This window comes from Carcharhinus amblyrhynchos, chromosome 9, assembly GCF_965287045.1.
Source record: "Carcharhinus amblyrhynchos chromosome 9, sCarAmb.v2.hapA, whole genome shotgun sequence".
In the NCBI taxonomy this organism is placed as follows: domain Eukaryota; kingdom Metazoa; phylum Chordata; class Chondrichthyes; order Carcharhiniformes; family Carcharhinidae; genus Carcharhinus; species Carcharhinus amblyrhynchos.
In genome coordinates, this window is record NC_137332.1 from 17,643,183 (window position 1) to 17,661,710 (window position 18,528).

General features: G+C 44.7%; 1 protein-coding gene across 3 annotated transcripts in view; it reads right to left on the reverse strand.

The window, feature by feature from the left end:
- Positions 1 to 18,528, reverse strand: part of abca4b (ATP-binding cassette, sub-family A (ABC1), member 4b) — a 155,438-nt gene that overhangs the window by 62,116 nt on the left and 74,794 nt on the right. For all 3 annotated transcript variants that reach the window (XM_080195254.1, XM_080195255.1, XM_080195253.1), the window contains exons 15-23: positions 17,159 to 17,381; positions 15,260 to 15,481; positions 12,940 to 13,144; positions 9,382 to 9,468; positions 7,264 to 7,632; positions 6,951 to 7,146; positions 3,790 to 3,921; positions 2,431 to 2,570; positions 757 to 894 (exon numbers count right to left, since the gene is read on the reverse strand). In XM_080195254.1, the coding sequence (XP_080051380.1) occupies positions 757 to 894; positions 2,431 to 2,570; positions 3,790 to 3,921; positions 6,951 to 7,146; positions 7,264 to 7,632; positions 9,382 to 9,468; positions 12,940 to 13,144; positions 15,260 to 15,481; positions 17,159 to 17,381 (1,712 nt within the window). The remainder of the gene's footprint in view (positions 1 to 756; positions 895 to 2,430; positions 2,571 to 3,789; positions 3,922 to 6,950; positions 7,147 to 7,263; positions 7,633 to 9,381; positions 9,469 to 12,939; positions 13,145 to 15,259; positions 15,482 to 17,158; positions 17,382 to 18,528) is intronic.

The following is an 18,528-nucleotide window of genomic DNA, read 5'->3' on the forward strand; positions in this document are numbered from 1 at the left end:
TGAGAGGAAACCGGAGCGCCCGGAGGAAACCCACGCAGACATGGGGAGAACGTGCAGACCTCACACAGAATCGCAATGCTCCTCCATTGCTGCTTAAATTGTGAGCATTTGTGCTACAAATACCCATGCTTGATTTTTATTACGTCTACTTATGAGATGTATCAACAACTTCATGTTTAGATGGATTCCAGTTATTACCAATCTATATTTCCAAGCTGCTTTGACTATTCCCTTTCTGTTTCATGCTCTGTTATGGCTGTTTGGGGTTTCGCAGCCTCCAGAGCTTTGTCTAACCCTGGGTAGTAAATGTTTGCAGGATATTTAGCCAGATGGAATATTGTGTTCCAGTCAGATTCTGCGTGGAGTTTGCCATGTTCTCCCCATGTATACATAGAATCAGACCTGAGATAATAGATCTCCTGACTCAGTCTTACAATGGATGATACATTTGCCCATAGAGCTGATGGGACCATTTTAACCAAGTGGCACAGTCATTTCTGTTAGAAAAATCTGTTACGTCCAAATTATTTATCTTAAAAACACTGGAATTTGATAAACACAGTGGGAGCTGAGAGTAATTATAGTCCACCTGATAAATGTCTCTCTTATCCTAATACATTTGTTGGATGATAACTTCCTGAATGAATAATTCTCATGTTCCATGGGCAGTATGTAACATAGGCAGACGTTAATGGCAATTTTGTCACATGCATTAGACTTTATACTCTAGCCTGAGTCTTGGGAAGCATACTATACCTGCGCGGTATTTGAGTAGGAGGTCCCAGATGGACCTTCTGGAATAAGGATCTACTCCAGATGTTGGTTCATCCAAAATGATCACTTTAGCTGTTCCAATGAATGCTAAAGCTACCGATAGTTTGCGCTGCATTCCACCTGTGCAACAAAAGACAGGAATCATCTATCAGGTCAACACCCTTCAAATGTCTATTCATTCCCTGAGTTATGAAAGCATACAGTGTTCAGCACATAGAATTGTTGCACCTGAGCCACTAAGCTGGTTTCACCCCCTTGCCCTCTTCCCCATTGTCTTCAAATGTTTTCCCTTCAGCTGCTTATCTAATTCCCTTTTGAAAACCAGAAATAGATCTGCTCCACCACGCTCATAGCCAGTGCATTCCAGACCCTTATATGATAGCCTCAGTATCACTGAAAAAGAGACATACTGTCAAAGCATTTTGTCCTGTACACTTCAGGACAGAATTGCAATGCCAAATCTCAAAGGGAATCATAGGATCCTACAATGCAGAATGAGGCCATTTCACCCATCAAGCCTGCATCGACCACAGTCTCACACAGGCCCCATCCCCATAACTCCATGCATTTATACTAACTAGTCCCCATGGCAGTAAGGGGCAATTTAACATGGCCCAAACCCGCCATCTTTGTACTGTGGGAAGAAACACAGGAAACCCACGTAGACACAGAGAGAATGTACAAACGCCACACAGACAGTGACCCAACTGGGAGTTGAACCCGGGTCCCTGGTGCTTTGAGGCAGCAGTGCTAACAATAATTTATACTGCTTGAGAAGAGGGTGCGGATTGGCAGGTCGACTCCGTTTGATAAAGATGTTGTCTTTTCACGCAATCTAAATTGCTGTTCCCTTTGAGATTTGGTACTCTTCTGATTCTGTCCTGATGAGTGCAGGACAAAAAACTTCGACAGCATGGGCGGATCTTCCAGTCCCAACCACCCGAGGACTGGAAATTCCTGCCCCAGGTCAATAAATCTTGTAATGTTCCATTACATTGTCCATCCCACCAAGTACGATACCCGTGGCAGACGGAATTGGAAAATCTACCCCCAGCATACTCAAGTCCTGTACTACTGAAGGACTAATGATAACTTTAAACAAATTGTAGAATGCAACCGCTATCCTCAAAGATATAAGACGCACCTGATGTCAACACTATCCACATGGACCAGAATGCAGTCTGATTTGTTCAATGTGATCAAAAAACATTTGAAGAGAATGTTTTTGGAAAGAAATCAGGAATCACAATTCTACACAAAAGTTATCGGAAACCTAGAACTCTATACCCCAAAAAAATCTGTGAAATCAGGTCAATTTACAGTTCAAAACTGAGGTTGGTAGGTTTTTTAATAAGGCAAAGAGATTGAGGGATTATGAAACAAAGATGGATAAATGAAGTCAGTATGGACCAGCATGGTCTAAAAAAACAAAGTTGCATTTGATTGCACCTTTCACTGCCCCGTTGTCCCACAGCATTTTCCACCAATGAGCTACTTTTTGACGTGAAGCCATTGTTGTAATGTAGGATAGGTTCCAGTTAGAGCACTAACAGCAACAAAATAATGACGAGGTAATCTGTGGTGGCAGTATCAGATGGGGCGCCCTATCTGTCTATGTGGTTAATATTGTTCGGCTGAGGTCAGTTGGGTGATTACCTGATAAATTCTGAGCCAGCTCATTTCTCTTGTGAGGAAGACCAATCTCATCCAACATCACTTCTGCCTGCTTCTCTGCCTCTTCCACAGTCTGGCCTCTCAGCTGGGTATAAAACAAGATATGTTCTGCCACTGTTAGACTGCAGGAAAGATAAAGATGAAAATCAGATTACTCCCTCCACTTGTAGTTTCCTTCAAACTCCAGACTAAAGATCAATGTGCTAATCTTACTCTGAGAGAGGCACAACCTTCCCCAGGTCAACATTCCAAGCATTCCCTGATCTGTTCACAGGCTCACTCTGATGGTTGACCAGATTCTCAGGCTGATACAATAGTCTCTTATCTTGATGGATGCTACAGCCCTGGCCAGCGCTGTATCCTTCCTCAGAATCAACTCACAGGCCCCTGGGCAGTGCAGCGGATACTGTACAGTGCAACTAACAGTAAATATTTCCCTGGACAGAGACCAGGACTGAAGAAAGCTCTTGCATTCCACAACTTCATCCTCTTTGGCAGGATAATTCGAGAGATACCTATCTGGAGAAGAACCCTGTCTCCTGAATATAAAGGTCTGTCGTAGCCTTGGTTCGCAAGAGTGTGAGCCAATTTCAGTTTGGCTTTGTGGTGAGATCCTTAGCCGAGTGTCAGCTGTAACGTGTATCACCTTACAAAGGAACAAACTCTCTCACAGCAAACAAAGTCTTTAACAAAAGTGCAACATGCTCGTTTATCAACACCCACTAGGTGAAACGTTTCACTTACCCTGGCTTATTGTTCAGCTCTATTAGTAACCGAGTACCCATTCGAATTTGAACCGAACTGTATCTATTTCGTGTGCCTTGTATCGACCGCACAAAATATTGCAGCAAATTTTAACACGGGTTATTCAGAATGAAGCAAAATGAGGGATAGCATTTTAAAGTTTACTTATTAGTCACAATTAACACTATAATGAAGTTACTGTGAAAATCCCCTGGTCGCCACATTCAGGTGCCTGTTCGGGTACACTGAGGGAGAATTTTGCATGGCCAATTCACCTAACCCGCACATCTTTGGACTGAGGGAGGAAACCGGAGCACCTGGAGGAAACCCACGCAGACACTAGGAGAATGTGCAGACAGTGACTCAAGCCGGGAATCAAAGCCGGTTCCCTGGCGCTGTGAGGCAGTAGTGTTAACCACTGTGCCACAGTACCACTCCATATCTATCGTATCATATGGATCCACAAACTTAATATCTTCTGTTTGATTACAACCACACCTTTTCACCATCCACTTAATCTCCCTCCCTTTGTCTGAGCAGCAATGTACTTACTGCTCTTACAGCTGGATTCATTACAATGAATGGCATCTTGCTTACTTGTTGAATAAAATATTGTGCTGGGGGCACATGCCGATGTCCTCTCGAATGGTTTCAATGTCTGTGCGGATATCTTTGCCATTAATGATTGCGGTACCAGATGTGGGTGGAAACAAGCCAATCAGCATTGACCTGTTGAATACATGAGAAAAGCACATGAAAACCACAAAGAGAAGATTCTAAAGATTCCAGGCGATCTCCAGGCTTTTAAATATCGAAAAGGTAAACAGTACATGAAAAAGATGTTGCGTGTTCTTTCAGAGGCAACGATTACTGAACTTTGATCAAATTTAATTCTTATTAAAGGGAACTTGAATTTTTTAAACAAATGAATTAATCCATGGCATGATCTATCAACACAGTCTGTTGTCTCACAAGTAACACCTGCTGCTCCTTACTGTAAGTTTACAACATTACAATCCTTATTCTTTTCAGACTTTTGGTTTGATTTGATTTGATTTGACTTTTTCCCTTCTTGAATATGTTGACTCCTTCCAGTATCTGCAAGTTAACCTCAGTACGGCCTCACTCCTGTGCTGAGGTTTCTAGACATTAGTGTACAGTGTATTAGTTATTCTGAATTTTCTCTGGCTGAGGTAACCATGATGTGGAGATGCTGCTGTCTCACAACACCAGGTTAAAATCCAACTGCTTTATCTGGAATCACGAGCTTTCGGGGTGCCGCTCCTTCATCAAGTAACAATCCTCACCCGAGGAAGGAGCAGCACTCCGAAAGCTCGTGATTCCAAATAAACCTGTTGGATTTTAACCTGGTGTTATGAGACTTCTTACTGGCTAAGGTAAAGTACACTTGGGGAAACTTCCATTTCCATCGGTCGATTGTTTGTCAATGATTTTAAGGAAAGTTTTGCATCTATCTTTCCCCCTGACTGTTTTTCCGTCAACGTCCCACTCTCCGATTCTTCCTCGAACAGAAACAGTAAGTGCTGGAAAATCTCAGCAAGTCTGACAGAATGTGTGGAGAGAGATTAAAGCCAATGTTTTGAGTCTGGGTGAATCTTACCAGCTCTGACAAAGGGTCATCCAGACTCAAAACGTTGGCTCTATTCTCTCTCCACAGATGCTGCCAGACCTGCTGAGACTTTCCAGCGTTTTCTGTTTTTTGTTTCAGATTCCAGCTCCTGCAGCAATTTGCTTCTACTTCTGATTCTTTTTGTCACCCTTTCTTCTTGTCTTTTTATTTAAGCGTTAGACAACGGTGCAATTGGTACCTTCATTATCCAGTTCCTACATTATAACCAGTGCTACACTTTGAGAAGTATTTCATTGGCTGTAAATTGCTTTGGGATGTTCTGAGGTTGCGAAATGATGTGGAGTTGCCGGCATTGGACTGGGGTGGGCACAGTAAGAAGTCTCACAACACCAGGTTAAAATCCAATGGGTTTGTTTGGAATCATGAACTTCCAGAGCGTTGCTCCTTCATCAGGTGAGTGGGCTAGGTTGAGTGAGGTTGTGAAAGGCACTTATATATAAATGTGTGGTTGTGAAAAGAACAAGATAAACACTTATAGTGGGATCTTCCAGTCCCCCTGATGGTGATTTCCTCACTGTGGGTTCCCCCACGGTGGAGGGGGCAAACAATGTGGAACAGTGGTGGGACTGGAATATCCCACTGCCAGCCCACAGCGTGCCATCTCCGCTATCACAAAACAGACAGGGGCGGGAGTGCTGGAAAATCCTGCCTTTAATTTCTCCTTTCTTCATCTGTAGTATTTAGGGTTTGGAATTCCTGTGCTGAATTTAGTCATTAAAACAATTAAGCCTACTTCTATGGTCGTGAGGTAAAGTACCAAGTGCAGCGCTAGATCCTAGCTAATATTTATCTTGTTATAGTCTTTGGGCTAGATTTACAAGGAAACTGGGAGTACTTCACCCACTGTTGAACAAACTGCAGCTTGCGATTCATATTGCTACACCCTCAAACTTGCTGTCTTTATTTTATCTTTCGGACACACAATCCAATCTGGCATCTGTGCAAGCGAGGGATTTAGAAAGTGAGAGGTTTTCCTGCCCTGCCGATCTCTGAGGCAGAAAACATTTGGATTGGGACAAAATAGTTTGACAGTGACATGATTGTGCGGGTGTTTGATCCTGTCAGAGTGAAGGGCGTGCGGCCGCAGCACTGAGATGCTGAGTGTTTCCAAGGCTCTGTCCGAGGGCTTGATTAACAGCAGCTATTATTTTAGTTCAGTGAACTGCCACGTGTGTTACTTTGAGGCTGAATGGTTAACTTTCCACAAATTGCCTAACAGCCGTGCGATCTATAATGACTTCACAAGTCGTGTGCTGTGAAGTCTCAAGGCAGTGGGTGCTGGCTACAGGGCACAAGGTTTAAATGAATGAAACTGAATTCCTTCCAATAACCATAAAATAAATCTTTCACTTGCAGCAGCGAATATCTAAACTTCACGAGTGAACTTTCAACATTAACCTGTTCATTAAAATTTGAATTGAATGGCAGCTGTTCACACAAGGGTGCTAAATACCCAGTGGAGGGCAATTCTTTTCAATCTCTTGACTACCAGCAGCAAGGCTGTCCTTTGACTTAAACGTGAAGTTTATTTATTAGTGTCACAAGTAGGCTTACATAAACATTGCAATTAAGTTATTGTGAAAATCCTCACGCTCTTCGGGAGAATTCAGCGTGGCCAATCCACCCAACCAGCACGTCTTTCAGACTGTAGGAGGAAACCGGAGCACCCTGAGGAAACCCACGCAGATACAGGGAGAACATACAGACTCCACATGGGTAGAGACCCAAACCAGGAACTGAACCCAGGTCTCCGGAGCTGTGAGGCAGCCCTGCTAACCACTGTGCCACCTTCATAGAATCATAGAATCTCTACACTCCAGAAGAAGGCCATTTGGCCCATCGAGTCTGCACCGACTCTCCAACAGAGCCTCTTACACAAGCCGTACCTCCATAATCCCACACATTTACTCCACTACTCCCTCTAACCTACACATCCTGGGACTCTAAGGGGCAATTTACTACGGCCAATCCACCTAACATGCACATCTTTGAAAGCATAAACAACTTGCGCGTAACTTGTGCAGGGATGTAAAAGGAATGGCGTGAGCGAACGTGCAAGTGGCCAATGATTATTCTGTTGCCCCACCAGAGGAATGTGAACCCTTACATTGTTGTTGTCTTCCCAGCTCCATTGTGACCCAGGAAGGAGGTGATCTGCCCTTCAAAGAAGTTAATGTTGAGCCCGTCCACAGCGGGCTTGTGCCCCTCTTCAAAAACCTTCACTAGGTTCTGGATAGACACTCCCAGCGTCAGACTTGACGGCTCCTTCTCGTAGAAAGGGTTTCCAGCCATCGCTGCCGTCACTGCCAACGGTTAACAACAAACAAACACACAGTCACTGCTTCAATATCTGCGGAGGAGAATCAGGAACAGGGAACAGAGTTCAATTCACAATGTTACCGTTCCGATTTAAACATTACCTGGGTTGATCTTTTCCTGTTTCTCTTTTTCGCTCTTTTCTTTCTCAAGTCTTTCCTTCTCGAGCCGCTCTTTCTCCAGCCTCTCTTTCTCCAGCCTCTCTTTCTCAAGCCTCTCTTTCTCCTGTTTTTCCTTCTCCAGCATCTCCTTCTCCTTTTTTTTACAGACCTTCTTATTGTCCTTCGGTTTGTCATTAGCTGCTGCCTGCGTTGTGGGTTTCTCTGCGGCCTGTTCTGCAGGCTTGTTCACTTGTACTTCCGGTTGCTCTGTTGCTTTGTCTTTAGGTTTGTCTTCTATCTTCTCAGCTGGCTTGTCTGCTTTCTGCTCTGCTCCTTTCTCATCTTTTGTGCTCTCTTTGACTTCCTTTTTGTCTTATCAAAGTTTAAAAAAAGCTAAATTACACTTATATTGGATCTTAACACATACTTGGGGAGTCCACAATTACAGGATCCTTCATAGAATCATAGAAACCCTACAGAGAAGAAGGAGGCCATTCGGCCCATTGTGTCTGCACCAACAGTCCCACTTAATCCCTATCCCCGTAACCCCACGTATTTACCCCACTAATCCCTCTAACCTACGCACGTCAGGACACTAAGGGGCAATTTAGCGTGGCCAATCAACCTAACCCACACATTGTTGGACTGTGGGAGGAAACTGGAGCACCCGGAGGAAACCCACACAGACACGGGGAGAACGTGCAGACTTCACACAGACAGTGACCCAAGCCAGGAATCGAACCCGGGTCCCTGGAGCTACGAGACAGCGGTACTAACCACTCTGCCACCCATTCAAAATATATCTAAGGGCAATTATTTCAGACTAACTAATGCTAGTTAGCCAAAGATGTGCCCTTAGGCTGATTGGTGTAACAGATTGTCCCTAAATTATTCTCCCCTTAATCTGGTTTCCAATGGGGGTACCATAAGCATAGACATGGGTCAAGGGTGGAGGAGGAAAAACACATTGTTAAGATGGCGGCACGGGCTCATTGGACCGAAGGGCCTGTTTCCCTTGCTGTGTTGTTCTTTGTTCTTTGCTAGTAAATTTTATGTTTGTTTTCCCTAGGTTTCTCCCTATCTCTTTTGAATGCAGTCTTTTTCTTATTCATTCATGGGACATGAGCGTCACTGGCTGGGCCAGCATTTATTACCCATCCCTAGTTGCCCTCGTTCAGAGGGCATTTGGGAATCAACCACATTGCTGTGGATCTGGAGTCAAATGTAAGCCAGACTAGTAAGGATGGCAAATTCCTTCTTTACAGGACATTAGTGAACCAGATGGGTTTTTCCGACAACGGTCATCAGATTAATTCCAGATATTTTTTATTGAATTCGGATTCCATCTTCCATGACAGGATTTGAACCCAGGTGTCCAGGACATTAGCTGAGTTTCTGGATTAACAGTCTAGCGATAATACCACTAAGCCTTACAGTTACTCCTGCTTGAGTGCTGAGTGTGTCAGGGGATCATTTGACCATGCAAAATGCTTCAATCATTAACAAAGGCGCTGGATAACAATAGGGAGTAGGATCCTGTTGAATTTCTGGTACATTCTGTACTTAGCTGGAGCATTCAGATGTCAAGAAATTCTATTGTACACATGTTCACTCATGTCTCAGTTAAAGCATATGCTTGATAATAGTTTAATACAGAACATCATAAAAGCTGCACCATTACACTGCCAGTCACAGAATTTGGCAGATTGCCAACTGGAGAGGGAATCACCTGAAAGATGATCTTGTGCAGTGAAGCTGTACACTGACTGCAGTATAAATGACAGTCAGCACAACATCTAACACTCCAAACTTCAAACTCGGCAAGATCTCAGACAGCCTGCCTGCCCGCCTTTAAGTCTCCAGTAATGATGGGGAAGGGTAAACTACCACGTCACTGTCTGTTAGGGACTGTTGGGCTATGTTTAGGTGCTCTCGTCAACTCCGAAATGCAGTGAGCTAGCAAGATAATCACAGGCTTCCCACTCTGGCTGTCTCCCAGGTACTCCTGTCAACTACCCAACATAATTAGACAGCGACAGAATTGGTCATGCAGGGAATTCTGACAATGGGAGAAAGGTGTTATTCCCTTCACTCAGCTGCGTGATGTATAGGTGAACTCACCATCTGTGGCAGGCTGTGCCTTTTCAGCTCCAAACCAGTACGAGGCCTGTAGTGGAAAATACCACGGAGAAGGTATTCCGTATTGACCTGTATAGATGGGAAAGATTGACGTTGTGAAGCATGCTTAGCGGGTGAATATTACTTCTGATTCATGATTTTGATGCTACAGAAGGAAAAGATTTGTTTGTCCAGTCCCCAGTCATGTTCCTTCAGCAAAAGGGCGGCACAGTGGTTGGCACTCTGCCTCACGCGGACCCGGGTTCAATTCCCAGCTTGGGATATTGTCTGTGTGGAGTTTTCTCCCTGTGTCTGTGTGGATTTCCTCCGGATGTTCCAGTTTCCTTCCACAGTCCAAAAGACGTGCAGGTTAAGTGCTAATGTCTCCCTCTCTGTACCCGAACAGGTGCCGGAGTGTAGCGACTAGGGGAATTTCAATGCAGTGTTAACGTAAGCCTACTTGTGATTCTAATAAATAAATAAATACGGTGTGGACACTCGCTGATCACGCCCCAGTGGGGAATGTGTACACAGTCTGAGGACATAACCCACCTCCATAATGAAATAGCCTAACATCTACTCACACTGGGAGTAAACCCTCTGGCTCAAGTACAGAGGAGAAGATGGTGCCTCATTTTCTGTCTTATCTGCATTTCTTACTTGCTTTGCCTACGGGGCAGGGACAGTTGGGGCAAGATTAGTCATGGTCCTATCCCTGTAACCCCATGAATTTACCCGACTAATCCCCCTAACCAACACATCTTGAGACACTAAGGGGCAATTTACTATGGCCAATCAATCTAACCTGCACATCATTGGGACGAAACCGGAGCAACTGAAGGAAACCCACGCAGACATGGGGAGAAGGTGCAAACTCCGCACTGACAGTCACCCAAAGCCGGAATTGAACCTGGGTCCCTGGCACTGTGAGGCTAACCACCATGCCACTGTGCCACCCAAAGGATTTCCCCTGTCCTCGTGGCGTAAGAGAAATGGCAAATAAATATCCAATCTTCAGATGCACATTATTCTTCCTTGACTGTTTTCCCTCTTGGTTGTGACATTCCCAAAATCCCCGTAGCTCAGGAATCATCATGTTCCAAATAGCATTGGACCAACTCCAGCTGTAATTATCCTCATAGTTATCTATCCTGTTTCAAACCAAAATAGTCATCTGGCTTATTTTAGAAGTATTAATTAATTCTTTATGTTGCACAAATCCTTTAAAGTATGAAGGAAAGAGGTGATTTTTAAAACGTCTTAAATTGAAAGTGCTTTAGGAACTGAGTTTTGATTTTTGGAGCTGCATGCCATGCTGTAAGTGAGTCAAAGCTTTGAAAGCCAATAAGGTCATTGAGTAAGGTCTACAAATGCTGTGTTGGATCAGGGAGACCAATTTCTTCATAGCCAATGCGAGGAAGCAGTCCCCAGCTTTCTGACAACAGAAATCAGCAACTTGGAAGAGAACATCTCTCAGTTCACACTGTGAAAGGGTGGAGGGGTCAATGGAGGTTATTTGCCTGAAATTTTGAAAAGTAACATAAGAAACAGGAGTTGGAGCAGATCATGTGGCCCTTCCAGCTGACATCACCATCCAACAAGATCATGGCTGAGTCTCCATCGCAATTCCACTTTTCCGCACTATCCCCATATCCGTGAATTCCCTTGGGATCTAAAACCAATCTATCACAGTTCTGAATACACCCAATGATTGAACATCCACAGATTTCTGGGGTGGGGAGTTCCACAAATTCACAAACCTTCAGGCGAAGAACCTTCTTCTCACCTGAAGCCAAATTAATCATTCGCTTATCCTGCTGTAGTATAAAGGTTTTTTTTAAATTCAATCATGGGACACAGGAGTTGCTGGCTGACCAGCATTTATTACCCAGCCTTAGTTGCTCTTGAGAAGGTGGTGGTGAGCTGCCTTCTTGGAATGCTGCAGTCCATGTGCTGTGGATTGACCCACAATTGTGTTGACACAAGTTAACTGATGGGATATGCTAATGTGTGACAGATAATGATGATGTATCACTGACATCAGTCAGTCATATTTTGGACTGCTGAGAGAGAGATTGGAAGACCATGTCTCGGAGCTACGTGCCTACTCTATAACCTGTTTAGATGTGGTACTAATAAGCAGGTATGACTCCGATCTGCCTACTAACCAAGTACCATACCTAGAGTCCAGAGATAAGAAAGGCTATCTCAGAATAACTGTGCCCTGTCAGGAGAAGCATTTTCTTAGCATTTACCCTGTCAAGCTCTTTAAGAATTTAATACTTTCAATGGGATCATCTCCTTTCTAAACTTCAGGGAATACAGACCTAGTTTGCTCAGTTTATCCTCATAAGGCATTTTCCTCATCCCATGTTGTGTTTGTGTCATGCCATACATCTACATTGTTCATTTGGCCCAAATTTTAACCTAGATCATGAACTCTATCAATCTTCTCTCCCCTATCATGTCTCCAGCTTCTACTGTGGGCACAAAAACTTGAGATTCAGATTTAGTCTGAGAACTGGCCAATTATCATGTCTGTTCCAAATTATTTTCTTGCAATAAAAAGCAAGTGACAACACACAAGAGACAAACAATTACAATACACTCTGCGATCTATTGCAGGTGATTGTAAGGGATCTACATTTGGCTTCACTAATCTTTTTCTCTTCACGTAGCTAGAGGAGATTTTACAGTCAGTTTATCCTGAGAGCTTACTCTCATACTCTATTCTCCCTTTCTTTAATCAATCCCTTTGTCCTCCCTTGCTGAATTCTAAACTACTCCCAATCCTCAGGTCTGCTGGGTTTTTTTTCTGGCCAATTTGTATACCTTTTCCTTGGATCTAATACTATCTCTAATTTCCCTTATAAACCATGGTTTGGCCATTTTTTTCCCATTTTACTTTTGCACCAGACAGGAATGAACAATTCACCCACGTACTCTTTGAATGTTTGCCATTGCCTATTCAATGTCATTCCTTTAGGTAATGTTCCCCAATCCATTATAATCAACTTGCACCTCATACCATCATAGCTTCCATTATTAACATTTAGGAACCTAGTCTCAAATTCAACTATGTCCCTCTCCATCTTCATGAAGAATTCTACCATGTTTTGGTTGCTCATTGCCAAGTCCCTTCGCATTACTAGATTGCCCATTATTCCTTCCTCATTGTGCAATATCCAGTCTAGGATATTCTGTTCCCTAGTTGGTTCCTCAACAAACTGGTCCAGCAAACCATCTTGTATACATTCCAGGAATTCCTTCTTTACAGTCTTGTTACTAATTTGATTTGTGCAATCTATATGCAGATTAAAGTCACCCAATATGATGAAATTGGGTAAATCAGTATTGTCCATCACATCACTGCAATCAAATTGTTGGACCTGGCTGTGACTGGGATTCCTTGTATGATTTAAATATGTTATGTTTTGGTGAATGAGTTGTCACAGTGAAAATTTGGTTGAGTAATATTTACCGTCATTGTAACAAAGACTTATTGCTTCTGGAAAAAAATAATCTCCTTTTGAGGATACATGTAACCTCTTCCCATCTTACCTGGAAGTACAGCATCAAGATACCAGGCAAGTATTCCGTATAGAAAGGCATCAAAGAGTATCATCTTGATGGAGAGCAGCATGCTGTACTCGTCTCCCTCAACGGGGCTGGTACGGATATTATCCCACTGAAGTCCTGTACCTTGCTCCTCGTAACGGGATAGGTACTCGGAGCCAAAGCCAAATGCCACTGGAGATAGCAAACTCTGAAATGTGAAGAAGCAAACAGAGAATTTAGTAATGGTCACGTCACAATAATCCTCTTTAACTTCCAGTGAGATGTTATGTATTGAGCTGTGGTGAAGACTGTTCCTGATCTATTTCTGGCCTTTGAAGTCGATTCACCATAAGTTATGGTTTTGATGAAGAGTAAACTTTCGAGTGCTCTGATTCCCTCTGTTCATCCCATAGTGAAGATCATTACAATTGGCACATTTTCTGCTCCTCTCACCAACACTATTTGAATACCATAGCTGCAGCTGCCCCCAGGAGGAAAGAAAAATCATAGATTTATATAACTATAGAATCCCTACAGTGCAGGAGGGAGGCCATTTGGCCCATTGAGTCTGCACTACATCCCGAAAGAGCGTCTTACCCAGGCCCTCCCCTCCGCCCTATCCGTGTAACCACACACATTTAGCATGACCAATCCACCTAACCTACACATCTTTGGACTGTGGGAGGAAACTGGAGCACCCGGAGGAAACCCACACAGACACAAGAAGAATGTGCAAACTCCACATCGACATCTGAGCCTTTTAGAACTTCTGGACATCCCAAAGCACTTTGTAACTAAGGAGTTACTTCTTAAGTATAGTTACTGTTGTAATGCATCCAATTTGCAAATATTGCTATCTCACAAGTATCAATATGGTACTATCCAGGTAAACTTTTTTTTGGTCTGCGTTAATGGATAACTGTTGGCCAGAACGCTGGAGAGAATTCTCTTGCCTTTCTTTGAAATAGTGCAAACTTTTATATCCAGCAGGGAGAGCAGGCAGGGACATCATCTGAACATTTTAAATGGAAGATGACACGTCTAACAGAGTAACCCTCCTTCATCACTGGAGCACGAGTATAGATCTTGGGCACAAGTCTCTCAAGTAGGGCTTGAATCCACAACCTTCTGCCTTATGGACTATCATGGCTATACTGACAACAGTAAGAAGTCTCACAACACCAGGTTAAAGTCCAACAGGTTTATTTGATAGCTCAAGCCACAAGCTTTCGGAGGACTGTCCCTTCATCAGGTGAGTGGGAGTTGTGTTCACAAACAGAGCATATAAAGACACAAACTCAATTTCCAAAACAATGGTTGGAATGTGAGTCTTTACAGGTAATCAAGTCTTAAAGGTACAGACAACGTGAGTGGAGAGAGGGTTAAGCACAGGTTAAAGAGATGTGTATTGTTGTCTCCAGACAGGACAGTTAGTGAGATTTTGCAAGCCCAGGCAAGTCATGGGGTTACAGATAGTGTGACAGGAACCGAAAATCACAGTTGAGGCCATCGTCATGCGTGCGGAACTTGGCTATCAGTTTCTGTTCAGCGATTTTGCGTTGTCGTGTGTTGTGAAAGCCGCCTTGGAGAACGCTTACCCGAAAAGCAGAGGCTGAATGTCCGTGACTTCTCTGCCTGTTGGGGAACACTTCGGCAGTCACGGGCATTTGGCCACAATCCCACCCAGGCCCTATTCCCGTAACGCCACATATTTACTCTGCAAATACTGCTGACACTAAGGGGCAATTTAGTATGGCTAACCTGCACATGTTTAGACTGTGGGAGGAAACCAGAGCACCCGGAGGAAATCCAAGCAGACACGGGGAGGATGTGCAAAACTGCACACGGACAGTGACCCGAGGCCGGAATGGAATCCGGGTCTCTGGCGCTGTGAGGCAGCAGTTCTAACACTGTGGTTAGAGTTCTAACCACTGTGTCACCCATCTTTTGTTAATTTTCTTTCAGATTTTATAAATAAAGTATACTTTTGCAAATAAAATACCATCTCATTTACCATGGTTAATACACCTAACCTACACATCTTTCGACACTAAGGGGCAATTTAGCATGACCAATGCACCTAACCTGCACATCTTTGAACTGTGGTTGGAAACTGGAGCAACCAGAGGAAACCCACGCAGGCATGGGGAGGATGTGCAGACTCCGCACAGACAGAGACCCAAAGGCCGGAATTGAACCCGGGTCCCTGGCGCTGCGTGGCAGCAGTGCTAACCACTGCGGTGTGATTGTCTTTGTTCCTGAGTCAACGAGAATCGCTGTTGAACTAGTCAAAGGGTTAAATGTTTGGACCCGTTAAGCTTACCGCGGCCAGTTTCATGTTGATGGTCATGTGGTCCTGCCAGGCGTAGAACAGGATGTGAGGCAGGTAGAGGGTGAAGTAAATGATCCCACTGCAGGCTGCAGCCAGGTTAGCCTTGGAGAAGAACACACTCAACAGGAAACACTGCATAATAGTGGCCACGGTGTACACCAGGAGAAATGCAAAGAGAAGGTAGGAATTGCTGTAGTGGAGCACATTTCCTCTCTGTAAGGGGGGGGAAAAGATGCATGAATCAAGTTGTAGAGGATAGCAGGTGAGGAGAACAATGTTCTGGCGGTTATGAGAAAGATTAGATCACAGCAGCAAATATTACCCTGATAGCAATGTAATATTACACAGCCAGGTTTGTAGACATTTAGTCAATACACAGGATAACTGATAAAATAAAGTCTAAATTCATATCAATGGTGCTAATTAAACTCAGCAGCCGATTATATATCCTTACTCGGTGGCTAATGGTTGGATAAGACTCAACTCATGTAATTAGTAATAACATGGGGTGCGATTTTCCAGCCCTTCCTGCGGGCAGGGTCTTCCAATGCTACTAAAGTCAATCCCCCTGGCAGGTTTCCTGGTGGCGGGACATGCAAGCCATGCACAAGCTCATAGACTTTGGCAGGACTGGAAGATCCCGCCAATGGCTCACTGAATCTGCTGCTGGAAATACCTGCTGGGGGCAATAGGAATATGTGGATCAATCTCCAATCTTCTATTAACAGAAGCTGGATAGGTACGGCTACTGTTTTGTTCAACAGTCACCTTCTGCGTCCATTAGCAAAGAGGCCTTATTTTCAAAGAACCATGAGCCCAGCTCATAGAATCCCTACAGTGCAGAAAGAGGCCATTCGGCCCATCAAGTCCGCACCAACCACAGTCTCACCCAGGCCCTATCCCCTGAGGCCACTGACAATGAAATGGTTGAATGGTTAAACCTATCTGTGCCAGACAATCCCATGAAATGCTCTAAGGGTCACCATGGCAGTGACGTCCATTGGGAGATTGTGGGTTCAAGTCCAACTCTGACGTTGACTGTCTATAATCTAGTCCTGAGCACGCGGTGCGGGACCAGGGGGATTGGGCATTGTTTTGGTTGAGATGCTAAACCAAGGGCCATAGCTACCTGTTCTGATGGATGTAAAGGATTCCACGATGCTATTCAAAGAATGACAAGGAGCCCTTAAATGGCGCCACATATAGAATCAAGAATCCTTACAGAGCAGAAGAAGATTGTTTAGCCCATCGAGTCTGCATTGACTCTCTGACAGAGTGTCTTACCCAGGCCTTATCCCCGTAATGCTGCACATTTACCACGGCTAATCTACCTAACCTGCACATCTTTTGGCCACAAAGGGGCAATTTTAGCATGGCCAATCCATTGTCTGTGTGGAGTTTGCACATTCTCCCTGTGTCTGTGAAGGTTTCCTCCGGGTGCTCCGGTTTCCTCCCACACTCCAAAGGTGTGCTGGTTAGGTAGATTGGTGCTGGTGAAATGGCCCTTAGTATCCCAAGATGTGTAGATTAGGGAGATTAGTGGGGTAAATATGGGGGGAGGGGGGTGATGGGGCTGGGTAAGCTGCTCTGTTGGAGAGCGGTGCAGACTCAGTGGGCCAAATGACCTCCTTCTGCACTGTTGGGATTCAAAGTTTGAAGGAAGGCCCAGTTGAAATAAACTTAGACAATAGTCACTAGTTGAGGCAATTTCTCATATTGCCATCACTTGGTGAGAAGCAAATACAGGAGACTTGTGTGTTAATATTATCTGCTTTGTGGCACATGAGTGTGTCCCTCCTCAGCCACGGCCTGCATTCATGTTTACATCTTGTACAAGGAGACCTTGTCGGAGGGCGAATGCTAAACGCTTAGATCGTGCCGAATGCTTACCATAATCACTACAGTGGCCAGCACTGTACTGGCAGCCATCATGATGAAGCTGTCGATGAACCAGGTGACCCAGTGCACCCAGTTACTGACTCCCATGAGTTTCAGGGTCTCTTTCAGCCTCATCTCCTTCTCAAGCACAATGCTCTTCACGGTCATGGAGACAGAGTAGATCCAGGAGAGCACCATGAACATTGGGAAGCAGCGGGTTAGCGCTAGCATGAAGCTGGAGTGGGAAATCAGCAGGGAAGTCGGAAGGAGAGTGGACAGGTGCAGCAGGAAAATTCAGGCAGAAAAGTATTTAATGAAAAAGACAAGTCATGCACAGGTGAATAATATTTAATATTTAACGTTAACATACAGGCTGTCATTACTGTCCATTCTCCTTGACGTTCGCAGATGGAATCCTCCTCTACCAATTTGAAGAATCGGTTTCTCAAACGCTTTTATCATAAATGATTATCATTTATTATCACAACCTCACCCACACAATTCAGACTTTTATTATCTCTCATTCCTAAAACCCCGTGGCTGGAATTCTCCAGCCGTTCCTGCCGGTGGGACTCTCCCCCCCTCCCTGGCAGTGAACGGGGATTTGGCTGAGCGCCAAACCGCCCCCCGTCCTTCCCTGCAGCGGCTGTGGGGTGTGAGCGGTTGGCCATTTCCAGCCAATATCTGAGTCGACCTTAATTATTTTCATTGCACCACGCTCCATTCCGCTTTCATTGGTGCATTTTTTGCGATGAATTCAAATCAAACGACTTGTGGACTCACTTTTAAGACCGTCACATTTTCTGAATTAAAATATTCAGCATCTGCGGAGGCAGAAACAGAGTTCTTTGGCTCGACTGAAAGTTTCCAGTGTGAGTCGCAGCTACCGGTTGGAGAACCAGTGGGAAACTGCGTCGCTATCAAGGGGGAGGCCCCATCAAACTAAATTAAACGTCTGTCAGGCACTTAACTGGTCAGCCTTGTGGGTCATATGGGTCGGGGGCTTAAGATGGGATTCGAAAGTGCGCCTGGGTGTCTTTGGATCGGCATGGACAAGATGGGCCGAATGGGCCCCTTCTGTGCTGTATCGTTTCCACGGTTACCCTGGGTTTTGTGACCCCCAGCAGGGGAAACCCCTCCCCTCTCCCCCAAATGATGCCAGCCAATCAAAGGTTCCATTGCTGGCATCATCACCAGGAGCATTGCCTGCTGCTGGTTATACAGTGAGGCCTTCGCCAGAGGCCATTGTGGGATCCTTGGAGAGAGGTGAGTGCAGCAAATTTGGTGGGAGTCGGGGTGGGGGGTCGCTGACAAGTGGGAGGGGAAGCGGGGAGGTCTGAGGTCAAGCCAGGAGCCTGGCCCTCAGCCAGCACCCCTTACCT